Source organism: Solanum dulcamara, chromosome 4 (genome assembly GCF_947179165.1).
Source record: "Solanum dulcamara chromosome 4, daSolDulc1.2, whole genome shotgun sequence".
NCBI lineage: Eukaryota > Viridiplantae > Streptophyta > Magnoliopsida > Solanales > Solanaceae > Solanum > Solanum dulcamara.
In genome coordinates this window covers 13719241-13734300 of record NC_077240.1, presented here as the reverse complement: position 1 = coordinate 13734300, position 15060 = coordinate 13719241, and the positions used below count along the sequence as shown (strand labels likewise).

The 15060-nt window shown below is 33.7% G+C and overlaps 1 protein-coding gene across 1 annotated transcript; it reads left to right on the top strand.

Annotated features, from left to right (window-relative positions):
- Positions 1-10009: 10009 nt before the first annotated feature.
- Positions 10010-13912, top strand: LOC129886413 (rho GTPase-activating protein 5). Its single transcript, XM_055961086.1, has 5 exons — positions 10010-10795; positions 11443-11563; positions 11657-11779; positions 12733-12963; positions 13147-13912. Exons 1-5 carry the CDS (start codon positions 10341-10343, stop codon positions 13708-13710), a joined length of 1494 nt encoding a protein of 497 aa, XP_055817061.1. The 5' UTR covers positions 10010-10340; the 3' UTR covers positions 13711-13912.
- The last annotated feature ends 1148 nt before the right edge of the window (positions 13913-15060 follow it).

Sequence of the window (15060 nt, the reverse complement as noted above, 5' to 3'; positions counted from 1 at the left end):
TAATTATAACATCATCATGTATACACGATTATTATGGGACGGATTACATTCTACTTTTTGGTCATTTTATTCAAAATGGTCAATGTGGTATTTGAATTTTTGAATAGGATCGGCAAGCTAAGCAAACGAAAGGAATTTAATTATATCTATTTTTAGTACAAAAATAGATATATTACACTTCTAAATATATAGTTTAATTGACGATATAATAAGTTTACTTATCATTCGTTCCTTTTTGGAGATTATCAACTCACATTTACCCTAAATATTATCTCTTATTAGTTCGTAAATGACTCAATAATCTATAAAACAAGAAAATTATACTATATCAGTCTACTGGAAAAATGGATCTCAATTAATCATCGCACTATACAAAAATGATTGTTAGCGATAATTCATTACAGCAATAGCTTAATTACCGTCAAATATGTTTTTAAGAACCAATTATTAGTGACGATTATGTTTTAGCACTCTTTATAAATGCCTCTAAAATCTATAGTGACAATGAATTCAATGACAATAAGCTAATATCAATAAAGATTTTAATATTTTTGTGAATGTACATATTTATTGTTGGTAAAAGTTATTTTTTGTTGTAATGATTTCATACTCTACTGGTACTGTTGGTCGTGAATCTTGTAAATTTAGACACGTATATGTTATAATAAAGTAAAGAAGACCAGAACAGGGCCTTCAATGATATCATCACTTTCTAATATGGTACTTCAAATACTTTTGATGAGGCATTGAGCCTTGACATTGAGTATTCTTGGTAGCTCGTACGGTTAAAGATTTTGATTGCAATGTGAGTGAAAGAAAAAGGTCTAGCAAACATTATTTTAAGTAAGTGTTTGTGAAACAGAGAGATTTTTGGTTGTGACATATTGGTGAAAAAGATGTAAGTTGTAATTATGTATGTTATTATGTTCATTTAAAACACCAGTAGATGTACAATTTCAGAAACATTCAATTCATGAGGATATAATAGTCCTAAATAAACAAGAGGTCCCAAAATAAAGAGAACGGTGACTTAATAGTGGGTAAAAACAGAGGAAAGGGTCCCCAGAGAGACATCCCACATGCCCTCATGTGACCCTATTTTGTGAAGTATCTGGGATAAATTAAAAAAAAATCAACCTGCCAATTAGGTAAAACTTTCATTAACATCAAATTCATTGGCATAATTAAGCACCAATTAATCTTAGCTTGTTTGAAAAATGTATATTTTCTGCCCTTTCTTTAGAATATTCCAAAATGTTCTGTTCTGTATCTAGTGCTACCTAGTTATAGCAGAATAGCATGGCAAGATTATTAAAATACACTTGCAAACAAACACGTATGGCTTGGTTTTTTTCTGTTTTTTTTTAATAAGAATTTGGGCAATAACAATATATCAGTATAATCCCACAAATAACGTCTGAATATTTTGAATATACGTCGACTTTATCCCTATTTAAAAAGGTTTATCCCTATTTGAAAAGGACAAAAGAGAAACTTTTGAGTACTATTTGAAAGGGAAGAATCCAATTAGCAGACAAATAGGCATTATACTACTAGTAAGTATAGTCTATAGATTTACAAATATAGAAAAATGTGAAGGAGAAAAGAAAGCAAAAGGTCCAGTACACTCGTCAATTGTCATTGCCAAATGCCCAAATGCTACAAAAAGAAAACATGTTGCATAACACTCCTTTGTCTTTTTTCGCAAACAGCAGACAGCAACTGAAATTACAGATAATTAAGAATATTCATCTATTTATATAAACGTTAATTGATATTATTCACTTCCCAGTAATAAATTAATTAATCCTGGTGAATGCAGCTTAATCCCCTTATCTTCCAATACTGATGCTACTATAATAATTCCTTGTGAGTCAGTATTTCTCATCTCACAGGAAGAATAAAAAAAATGAAAGAAGCTTGTTAGGCTACAATAATGGTGATAGCCATTACAGGAGGAGGAGGTGGTGGTTTGCTTACAAAAGGACTATGGAAAGTTTCAACTCTTACATTTACAGTTGATCACACTATATATAGTGTGTTTTAAGTATTCAATGATTTAATCATCTATATTAGTTAATTTAATTTAACTAGAGTAATCTATAACTAACTTTGTAACAACTTTACTAACAAACTAGGAGCTAACAGTAACAGCCTCTCTGACTAACTTCTTATTGCTCAACACCCCTCCTCAAGCTGATGGTTGAAATATGTCTTTCAGTCCCACCTTGGACATTAGATGTAGATGTGAATCTTTCCATAGTCCTTTTGTAAGCAAATCTTTCAATTGATCCTTTGTGGATACATGATGAGTGTTGATCATACCCTGTATCAGTTTTTCTCTAACAAAGTAGCAGTCAATATCAAAATGATTTGTTCTCTCGTGAAACATAGGATTGGATGCAATTTGAATGGTAGCCTTACTATCACAGAACACATCTACTAGTTGTTTAATGCTTACTCCTAGCTCCTTGTACAAGCCAATAAGCCAAGTGATTTCTGCAGTTGCTGATGCCATATTCCTGAGCTCAGCCTCAGCTAAACTTCTGGCTACTATCTCTTGTTTCTTTGATTTTCAGGAAATGAGTGCATCTCCAAACTTCACTAGATATCCAATAACAGACCTTCTTGTTTTCACACAAGTACCCCAATCAGAGTCACAATATGTAGTAAGTAATTCTGAGCTCTGTGATGGCATAAACAAGCCTAGACCAGGAGTTGTTTTGATGTATCTAACTACTCTGATAGTTATTTCCATATGAGATTCTTTAGGAGCATGCATATATTGACTCAAAACTTGCACTGCAAAAGATATGTCTACTCTAGTCATAGTTAAGTATAATAGTCTCCCCACTAATCTTTGGTATCTTCCTACATCAGCTAAATGCTTGTCTGTTATTGCATTATCTATCCCTTATACATGTGAGTCATATTCAATAGATGCCAGCTTCACATTAGGAACTAGTGGTGTCTGAACTGGTTTTGCACCACTTAATCCCATCTCAGATTTTAGTTCTAAAGCATACTTGCGCTGACTCATGACATACCCCTCTTTGGACCTGGCAAACTCAATACCAAGGAAAAACTTTAGCTCACCCAAGTCTTTCATTTTAAACTTGAGTTGTAGATCATTTCTAGTCTGTACAATTAGAGTGTTGTAGCAGCTTGTAACCAAAAGATCATCTACATAAATCAGAACCACTACAAGCTCCTTGTTAACCTGTTTAGTAAAAAAGGAGCAGTCATAGTGAATTTGAACAAAGCCTAATTATACTAAAGCTTCGGTTAACTTTAGATTCCACTGTCTTGGTGTTTACTTGAGTCTATAAAGGGACTTATGTAGTTTGCAGACTTTATCAGATTTCCCTTGTCTGCAGAAACCAGGTGGAATGGCCATATACACATCTTCAGAAAGATCCGATTGTAGAAAAGCATTGTACACATCTATTTGAAATACAGGCCAGTGTTTGGTAGCAGCAACAAGTAAAACAGACCTCACAGTTACCATCTTAGCCACAGGTGAGAAAGTTTCTAAGTAATCCAAGCCTCCCTTCTGACTGAAATCTTTGACAACAAATCTGGATTTATACCTTTTAATAGCACCTGAAGCTAAGTACTTCACCTTAAACACCCATTTACAACCAATGGGGTGCTTTCCAGGAGGTAGCTCAGTACTCTAAGTATGGTTATCCTCTAAGGCTTTGATTTCTGCCTTCATAGCATCAATCCACTCAGGATGAACAATAGCTTCAGCAAAAGACTTGGGTTCTAAAGTATTGGAATATGCAGCCAGAGCATGCCCATAGAAAGCAGAGAAATTAGCATAGCTAACATGATTGGAAACTAGATAAGAACAACTAGCTTTAGAGGTGTGAAAATCATGCAACCAAATAGGAGGCTTGGTAGGTCTAGAAGATCTCCTAAGTGATATAGAAACAGCAGTGCTTCTAGGAACAGGAGTAGAGACTGGGGGATTGACGTAAGAATCGAAAAGAAGAGATGACTGACTAATATCAGGAGATGCAACTACAGGTGGAGTAGGAGAAGTAAAAGAAATAGGTGTAGTAATAGGATTAGATGGGAATTTGGAGGGGGATCATCATCTCAAAACTAAAGAACAGAAAATGAAGGAGGGCAGGAAGAACTCATATCCTTACAAAGAAATACCTCATCTTTAAAGATCATATCTCTGCTTACTAAGAACTACTTGGTGGATAGGGCAAAGAGTTTGTACCCTTTTTGCACATTATAGTAGCCAAGAAAGATAGCTGGGATAGCCTTGGAGGCAAACTTATCAACCTTCCTTACCTTAGTAGCAAAGGCAATGCAGACAAACACTCTCAGATGATCAAGGAGAGGAGGAACATGATACAATAATTCATGAGGTGTTATGCCTTTGAGGACACTAGATAAAAGTCTATTAATCAGATACACACTAGTAGCAACACATTCACCCAAAAACTTCAGTGGTAATGCAGCCTGAAACCTTAAGGATCTGGCTACATCTAGAATATGCCTATGTTTTCTTTCTACCACTCCATTTTGTTGGGGAGTGTAAGTACAAGAGCTTTGATGAATTATACCTAGTGACTAAAGCAAGCCATTGAATTGTGAGTTAAAGAATTCACAATCATTATCAGTTCTTAACATCTTCATAGTTGTTGAAAAGACATTGGCAATCATAGCAAAGAAGGTCTTAAGAGCTACAATGACTTTTGATTTGGAGTTCAACAAAAATAGCCATGAATATCTTGAATAATCATCAATCAAAGTGATAAAGTATCTCTTACCATCATGGGTGGGACTCTATATGGACCCCAAACATCAGCATGTAAAATTTGAAAACAATCAGAAGTAGATGTGTTACTCAAAGGAAAAACTTGTCTAGATTGCTTTGCTAATGGACAGAAAGTACACGGAACATCAGCATGAGTAGGAACTACTTTGAAACAGCTAAGCTTCTTAAAAGTGCATACAGGTACATGCCCTAGCCTTTTGTGTCATAGAGACGGGTCTGTACTAACAAATTTTATTGTAGAATAAGACTTAGGAGGTGAAATAACACATGTAACAACATTAACTTGAGACTTATGAGAATTCAGTGGAGCTCCTTGTGACTTCAACTGACAATCAATATTGACACCATAGAGGTCATTTTTTATTCTACCAATCCCCCTCAATTTTTCACTGAAGAAGTCTTGAAAGAGGCAAAAATCAAGATAAAAGAGAGCACAGCAGTTCAACTCTCTTATTAGCTTTGATACAAACAACAGATTGTACTTAAACTCAAGAGTATGTAACACATTAATTATCTCAATCCCTCCTAGAATCTGAGATGAACCTATATGTCTTACATGAGCAAGAGAACTAGTAGGTAAATGAAATTTTCCTCCTAGAGAATCATGCATGTGACTATAATGTGTTAACATATTTAATTTGCTAACCATATACTTGGCAGCTCCAGTGTCTACTATCCATTTTTCAACATCAGTGAGGTATGGGAAATTCAGCATACCTGTTGCTCTCATATTATGATCATTCTTCTCATTCTTCTCATTCTCTTGATCTATCATCTGTAAGATCTGATTATATTATTACGGAGAGAAATGAGGAGGTTATAACTGTGAATATTGGTGATACTGCTCAGGCTACATCTTAGTCATAAGAGCATGAGAGATATAAGAATTGTTATTACCAACTCCTTGCTTGGAAAATCTATCCTGAGTCCTGTTGCTACTAGAAGATCCTTATATATATGATTGATTCTGAGGATCCATGTTTTGTTCATGACTAACATTAACTCCTGCAAGATGAGCTACAGTAATAGGGCCAGGGCCAGTCCTTTTCTTACCTTTCCAATCAGCAGGGTAACCATGCAATCTATAGCAGATGGCCCTGGTATGACCCTTCTAGTCGCAGTAATCACAATACAAGTTACTATTGTAGGATTTCTAAATAGATCTAGATGAATGTGCATAAGGTCCTGATCTAGTCATGTTCATGTTCCCTGAATGTGAGCAAGATCCTGCACGATTCATATTCATATTTCTTTTATCACTACTGAAAAATGCCATAGTTTCATTCAAATAGCTAGTCTAACTAGATTCAGAATTATCATTACCAATGCATTGGCTTTGCCAAGCATTTTTTGACTTTCCTCGGCCATTACTAGAGAGTAAGCTTTGTTCACTCCAGGTACTAGATCCAGTATCATGATCTGACTTCTACATTGATTATAAGACTCATTTAACCCTAAGAGGAACTGCATCAACCTTTGATATTCAAAATACATTGCATGTGTTTTAGAGACCTCACATGTGCAGCTAGGACAAGGCATAAGCGAATCATACTCCATCCATAACTCCTTGAGTCTAGAAAAATAGTTGGAGACTAACATCATTCCTTGATTGAATGTGGCAATCTCTTTGTGTAGATAAAAAATTCTAGATCCATCTACTTTATCAAACCTTTCTCTCAAATCTGTCCACACCTGTTGAGCATCACTAGCTTATACTATTCTACTTAGTAATTCTCTACTAACAAAAATTATAATATATGAAAGAACAATGGCATTATATTTTTCCCAAAGATCATACAGTGAAGCATGAAACTTGTCTTTGAAACTTTTGTCGTTGATGAAACCTAATTTTCCTTTACCTAGTAGACCTATCTTCATTGATCTACTCCATAAAGAGTAATTCTCAGATCCAGTAAGTTGTATTGAAACTAAAGAGTTACCTGGAGTGTCACATGCTTGCAGATACAATGGATGATGTGCATCAACTACTGTAACTCCTCCTTGCACAAAATCAGTGGCAGCAGTGTTCGTCATTGATGAACTTCACCTGGAACCAAGTTTCTCATTACACTGAAGAACAGAGAAGATTTTCAATCTAGCACCTCAATGCTCTGATACCATGTTAAGCTATAATAATGGTGATAACTATTGTAGAAGAAAGAAGAAGAAGAAGAAGAAGAAGAAGAAGAAGTAGAAGAAGAAGAAGAAGAAGAAGAAGAAGAAGGATAAGAAGGAGAAGGAGGAGAAGAAGAAGAAGAAGAAGGAGAAGAAGAAGAAGAAGGAGAAGAAGAAGAAGGAGGAGAAGAAGAAGAAGAAGAAGAAGAAGAAGAAGAAGGAGGAGGAGGAAGAGCAACAGCAACTCAGAATTATATTGAAATCATAATGGTTCAACTCTTACATTTACAGCTGATCACACTATATATAGTGTGTTCTAAGTATCCAATGACTTAACCATCTATACTAGTTAATTTAACTTAACTAGAGTAGTCTATAACTAACTTTGTAACAATTTTTCTAACAAACTAGGAGCTAACAGTAACAACCTCTCTAACTAACTTCTTATTGCTCAACAAAGCCAAAGTCGGATTTTTATTTTCTAAGGTCCAGGTTCAAAGACAAGTTATGCGGATTGCGGGACTAGTTATTTTGATGTTGTTTTTTTATTATTAATTATTTGATTTATTGTATTAAAAATGACATAGATTACATAATATTTAAGAAATTGTTTGTTAAAAAAAATATCCGTCATCTTATTTAGTAAAAAAATGATTTTAGGGACATTACAGAGATTTATTTATTTTATCATTTTTAGTATTTTTATCTAGGAATAATTAATTTTTATATTATTATTCCACGATCTAACAAGCATAAAAAATAGTCCTAACTTTAGTGTTTTAGTTATACTTTAGTAACCAGACAAATGACAAGACAATACTAAATTTTTATCTCAGGACTGTTTATGCTTGTGTAGTATACCAAATGTTCCGTAAGGGGTTCGTTTGGTACAAGGGATACGAATAACAATTTTGAAATAAAATGCATGACTATTTTATCCCGCAATTGAATATGGATATTAATTAATTAATAGATTACTTTATATCATTATTTATACTAAATGATTGAATTAATTATTCCATACAAAAGATAAAATATCTCAGTTCATAGAGTATTTTTGTCTATCTCATTTCAAATACTATACGAATCTAGTCATCAATAAAATACGTGCAAACTTGAAGATCAAAATTCAAATCGTTACAAAGACAAAAATTAGAAAATGAATTATTTCCCTCTACTGAAACCTTAGAAATTAGTTTGCAGAAGAAATTAAACATTACACAAAATAAATGTATATATTTCTATGTGTTATAGTACATGGTAGAAGAGTACACACTATCAATATTATTTAGTACGTATAGTAAATGACAGCACCTGGTATGAGTATATTAAATTATTAATTATTGGAAGGTGCGATTAATGCTATGATTCCGTCCATAACTACTCCATACCCGCTTACATTTGTTTAGCCTCTCTGTCCCATTAATTATTCTTTTAGTTTATTTTTAAAAATATATATTAGAAAAATAGTACTTTTTTTGTCTTATTTTATATGACGTTATTTGACTTGATATAATATTTAAGATTAAAAAAAATTTAAAATTTATAATCTAAAATAATCTTTAAATACTTATGTGAATTTTAATCATTTCATTAAGGGTAAAGTGAGAGAGGAATTTGAAAGTTAAATTATTTTCAATTATAATAAAGTGACATTCTTTCTGAGACAAACTAGGAAAGGGTGTCACATAAAATGGAATGAAGATAGATAGTATATTTTTTCATTTTTAGCGATTTTTTAATTTTAATTTTTCACGTGACTTAGTCAGAATCATAAAATATAAAAAAATGATATTTTTTACCTATCTTTAGCTTAAGACTATAAAATACAAAAATCTCATTATTATTTTTTTTAAATCGTATCTAATCAAAATCAGATAGATAAAGTAATAAATAGTGGTGTAGATAGGTCAGTTTGATTTGGTTTTTCAATAAAAAATAACCAAATCAATTATGTCGGTTTATTAAATTTATAAACCAAATCAAACAAACCTAACATCGATTTTTTCAGTTTCGATTTTAGTCGATTCTTTCAATTTTTCTTATTTTTTTATTTTTCTTTAATTTTACAATTGTACCATGATTGAAAAAGAACTCAAATTGAAGAGGTTGTTCCCTTGATTGTATGATTTAATGTTGCACTTGAAGTTCTTAAATGAATGTTGTTTCCTTTATCGTGTGATTATATTGCTTAATATCATCTCAAAGACATTTGAACAAATAAAATAAAATAAAAATGTACAATGATATCTTCAAGATATTATATTTGGAAAACATACATGTCAATTTTTTTAGTCATAATACAAGCCCAAATATAAAATAATCTATGTAAACATTGAAAGTTATAAACCAATTTTAATAATACGTATATTATAATAATTATTTTTTATGCATAAAAAAATTATATATGCATTATGTCGGTTTGATTAGAATTCGATTTGTCCTTTTTTTTCTATAATACAAAATCAAATCAATTTTTTTCAACGCTAAAACAATCAAATCAAATCACAAATCTTTTTTTATCAATTTAATTTAATTTATCGATTGGATTAGTAATAAATACTAAATTAAAAAGGAGAGAGTAATTTATTATGCAAAGCATTTACTTTCAGCCGCAGTTGGTCACTCAATGGGGACTGCTCATTTATATTATTCACGGCGTTCACACTTGTTAGATATTAATTCAAGATACCTGAGCTGGTTTATGTAACTAATGCCATAGCCCACCCACCTCCCCTGACCTTTTCTGGTGACACATTACTTTTAATTACTCATTACAAATTAATTTTCGTGCAACTGAGAGTATAACACAACTACATACAAGAGGCAAAAACACTGAACAATAAATTTTTATGTTTTATCTTTTTTTATATTTACTTAAATTTCTTGTCAAAGTGTAAACGACAAACAAATTGAAGCATAGTAGCACCAAAAGTTGAATTTTGATGTTACAGTTTACCGGACAGCGGTGTCAAATACTCCAATTTTGTATTCTTTAACTTTGAAGGAATAATGTCAAATTACATGAACTAGTTCTTTTTTGAAAAATAAATAAATAAAATTCTGCGTGCGTGCCTTCTCCGGCAGCTTAGCACGGCGGTCACGTTGGTTGAAATCAAAAGGAGTTAGTATGTAACTGCCATTTCCAGGTTAAGTCATTCACGAGAGGTGAAGGCTACAAAGATCCAAAAAGACAGATCATTATAATAATAATGTATTGTGTCCCCCCCACCCCAACCCCCTATCGCTCTCATTACAACTATTCCATTTCACCCATTCTCATGTTCCTATATCTTCTTATCATTCACCAACAATTTCCATCATCATTTATCATAATGCATCTATGTTATCCTCTTGTTCATCTCCTTATTATATAGTCTCGTTAAATCCCCTTGTTTGCTAGGAAATTAGTACGTAATTCCCAATTATGACTCGTCTTTTGCGATCTAAGTCGTATACTTTTGGCCGGGTTTCTGCTTCCAACTCTTCATCAGTCCTAGAATTGTCTCCTCGTTGCTCCTCTCTCTATGATTACGAACAAGTAAATAATGAAGAGGAGGAGGAAGAAGAAGAAGAAGAAGGGGAAGAGGAATTTTTAAGTTCGGACCCAAAGAGAAGGAGTCGGGTTCGGGTTTCCGGTGATGACCGTCGACGTCAGAGCCATGACAATAACCAATCACCAATTCTGGCGGTTTTGGTGACGGCTCTCCGGAAGTCGCTGGTCACTTGCAGTGTGGATAGAGATGACGTGGCTAACATGGACATTGGCTGGCCCACCGATGTCTGTCACGTTTCTCATGTCACCTTCGATCGCTTCAATGGCTTCCTTGGCTTGCCTATTGAGCTCCAGCCTGAAGTCCCCCGTAAAGTCCCCAGCGCAAGGTTCCTCTTCAATTTCTATTGTTACAATTTTTTATGAAATAGAAAGATTAATATCTAAGGAGGTAGTTTATCTTACCCAGATCTGGCAAGTTTCTCTTCTGTGGAAAACTACATTCTCATTTAATTTATACAGCTTACAGCTGACTAACAAATTGTTTATGAAATTGGACCGAACAGAATGGATCAATGTAAATGATCATATAGATAATCCCAATTAGTTTGACATTGAGTACATTAATGCTGTTTGAATGCTTTACACGCGAAAAAGTAAAGTAATAGTTCAGATGTACTAGATCTAATGCTGGGCGAAAATCAAATGCCGAATCTGTCTTGCATGCTTCACTCTGCCGCTAAAGCTGATATGCATATATTTTCCTTCTTATCTATTACATCAGAATAGTGAATTGTCCATTGTTAGGAAAGGGATTGTCATTGGAAAGAGTTTCATGATAGTATAGATATATTTTGTTCTACTGTCATCAGGGTTCTTAAATTAACATTAGAAACTGCTATTTGGTGATTTTTATTTTTTCAGCTACTGTTGGTTGCACATGTTCACCTGACTATTGCTACCGTCTTGCTCAGTTCTTGTGCTGATTCTTTATGCTGAAAACATTTAATTCTCTCATTTTTATTGTACTTTGCAGTGCAAGTGTTTTTGGAGTTTCTGTACAGTCAATGCAGTGTTCATATGACCATAGAGGAAACAGTGTGCCAACAATACTTCTTGAGCTGCAGAGTCGTCTGTATACTGAAGGAGGCCTGCAAGTATTGTTCTTTCTCTGTACTTGAAAAGTCTATAATATGGCTATTTGCATTAAATATGCTGAAACTTGCAGTCTTTTCTGCATTTGGTTGAAGGTAGAAGGAATATTCCGGATTAATGCTGAGAATAGTCAAGGAGAAACTGTGAGGAACCAGCTGAATAGTAGAGGCGTTGTTCCATATGGAATTGATGTTCATTGTTTGGCAGGATTGATTAAGGTAGCTTTAACATATTCATCCATCTCCATTCGTTGCTGAGTTTTCCAAGTTGAAACTAACAACTAGTAGAATAGATGCTTGCAAGATCTTGAAGCTCTGAATTAAACTGAATTCCATTTCAAATACCCACCTTTGCTATGCCTAGCCTGTCAAGGTACTGTCCCGTCTATTATCGCTTATATTATGCTAAATGGGGTATGGAAAATCCAATTTACCGGTGGGGTTCGTTACAAGATATTTAGAAAAAACAACAGGCAGCATCAAAGATTTGGTATATAAGTTCTGGGTTTGGGCAAGAACGGAAAATCAAATAAATGTATTAAAAACGTAACACGCATTTAGCCTTTTGTTTAATGCAGTGTTCTTGTTTAATCTTTGAAAGTGAATAAACTATGAAATTGATCAACAACAAAAGATGCTTTTTGAACACCAAGGATAACAAAGATGAGCATTCAAGGTGCTTTCCGCGGGATTATTGTCCAAAGAAGAATATCTTAGGTCTTATTTCTCAGTTCCAACTCTTTCTGTACATGAGGTAAATGCACTACGTATTGCTACTGGGCCAAGATACAATATAAATTTATACTAGTCAAGACTGTCTCTGATGGAAAGCTTATTTAACTTCTGTTGTAGAGAGGTTGCATAGTCTCATATATGTCTTGTCGGTCTGTGCTCAGGTTGGTAAAGTCAATTCATGGTTATTGTGTTTGTCTTTTGGTTACAAAACCAGTAAGCTATCTCTGAACTGCCTTTATTTCTGGAGAAAAGTTTCCCTTGTATTGTATACTTCTCTCAGGGGCTGGAAAAGTACACCAAAAGAGTTATCTATAGATTATTTTCGTTTTCAGATAGACCCCTTAAATAGCTATGATCCCACCCTAATTCAGTGACGATTTACTTTGCCCAGAAATATAGTCTTTACCACTCTTATAAAATTTTCCATATGTCTCCAGGCATGGTTTAGGGAGCTGCCTACAGGTGTACTAGATTCTCTAACCCCAGAGCAGGTGATGAATTGCAACACTGAAGAAGAGTGCACCCAACTAGTGAACTTACTTCCTCCAACTGAAGCTGCATTGCTTGACTGGGCAATCAATTTAATGGCAGACGTTGTGCATAATGAGCGTTATAACAAGATGAATGCAAGGAATATTGCCATGGTCTTTGCTCCTAACATGACTCAGGTACTTGAGAACTTTTCAGAAGTGTATCTATTATTACGTTCTCCTTCTCAAATGCATGTTTAAGGGAAACTGAGTTTAAAGGGTTGTTTAGTTTTAGCCAAATGTCTAAATTGGGAATGATATGGTATGCCCTCCGGTGACTGTGTTTCATATATACTAATAATGGGATAGTAAATCTTGCAGATGGTTGATCCTTTGACCGCACTGATTCATGCAGTTCAAGTAATGAACCTCCTTAAAACACTTGTTATAAAGACCCTTCATGAAAGAGAAGAATCACATGTGACATGCCAAATGCAGTTGCCACGTGCTATCATTTCCAGTTACATGGTAGATTATCTCTCAACACAATCAAATGGAGTACTTACTAAAGAGCCCGTTCTGGATGGCTATTCTCACGAAAAGCAAACTGCTGGTGAACTCTCAAGAAGTGCCACTTTAGACAGTACAGAGTGTGAGTCAGGGGAGCAATTCTGGAACTGTAGGAGTACAAGTGATGCTGGAGATGAATGTGATTCCGTTGTGAAGACCTCTCCAGTTGCTCACAAAAGACAAACACTAGAAAGTAGGTTTAGAGAGGGATTTGACACAGAGGAGGTTGAGAACACAGTGTTTAGACTTAGTTTAAGGAAGGGAATGCAAAAGCTATGCAGACATCCTGTATTTCAACTGAGTAAGCCAGTGAAGAAGAGCAGACTTATCGGGATTGTAAATAGTAGGAGAGGAGGCGGAGAAGCATTGGCATGAGATGGGTAACCTCAGGATGGGATCTTTTTAATCTCTTTGTCCTTAATATTTGCTGCAGTTTGTACTAATATTGGTGTCAGTACTGTTTGGTCCAGAATCTAGTGAGAGAAGCATTTTATTCATAGAGTGTTCCAGGTACTAACTTGTAGTTTGATGAACATATTAATGAAGGTGTGCCTCAAAAGTATAATTTGTTGCTTCATTTGCCAGCCTACTGTAGTACTGCAAACAAGGGGAAGTATGTATACTTGGTAGTGTTAGACTTAAACGTTAGAAATGTGAGTAGAAAGCAGTATTGTTTCTTTGACTCCTAGTATTTGATATATATATATATATACCTGTGTGATTTTGGCACTAAGAGCAGGGCATATTGTCAACTGAAGAAGCTATTATACTATTGGATTGGCATGATACCTCCATAATATTGCGTGGTCATTTGTCCATGAGAATTGTTCACTTTATCGGAATAATTTTTTAAAAATTTCTAAATCGATGTTTGGCTATAAAAATTTAGAGTTGGATTTTAAATTTGAAATGGGGCTCCAAACTTGTTTTTCAACTCCACCTTCATACATTTCAAATAAAATGCTCTTTCCTCTCCTTAGCAAAAAGTACAATCAAATCAACTCCGTTTTCAACTTCATAAATTTTAAATAAAGTAAAAAATATTTGAAATGTATGGTTAGACGCCTCCTTAAACTTTCAGTTGTATTCCTTCTTTTCTATAGTCTTCATATAAGGTTTTAGATTGAGGAAGAGATTTGGTAATTAACATGTGCAATTTTTTTTGGAAAAATTACTAGAAAAAATATTTTTTAATAAATAATTATTGATTTTAGCGATATTCTTTATTTATTATCATTTATAGCAATATTATGATATATTTACTATGTATTAAAAGTGAATTATGCATGCAATATAAATGTATTATAAGTATTTTAAAATATATTATACTTGTTTGGTAAGATATTGACACAATGTATTATAAGTGTATTAAAGTATGTGATAAATATATTATTCATGAATAAAACTTATATTATATGAGTTTTATAAATTATTCTCACTAATATGTATTAAAATTGTATTATAATTGTATTATAAGTGTTCAATGAAAAAAAATATTATTACTATAAATGATAAATATTTTCTTAATGTAGTACATTTATGTAAATTTCCCATTTTTTTTTTAGCTCTGGGCCTGATAAGTCGCATCTCCTGAAGAAAGCCCAAGTTATCACTAGACCTTCTGTGATGGCACAAAATAGTAAAAAATTGATGAGGCGCTCTATTTTTCATTAGGGGTGTTCATAGTTTGGTTTTGATCGGTTATTGATTAAAATTAAAATCAAA

Bases quoted from the DNA above. Each gene is read 5' to 3' on its own strand.
- LOC129886413 (XM_055961086.1), top strand. From the start codon at position 10,341: ATGACTCGTCTTTTGCGATCTAAGTCGTATACTTTTGGCCGGGTTTCT. The intron at 10,796-11,442 runs GTTCCTCTTCAA...TGTACTTTGCAG, and splicing joins CGTAAAGTCCCCAGCGCAAG to TGCAAGTGTTTTTGGAGTTT. The intron at 11,780-12,732 runs GTAGCTTTAACA...ATATGTCTCCAG, and splicing joins GTTTGGCAGGATTGATTAAG to GCATGGTTTAGGGAGCTGCC.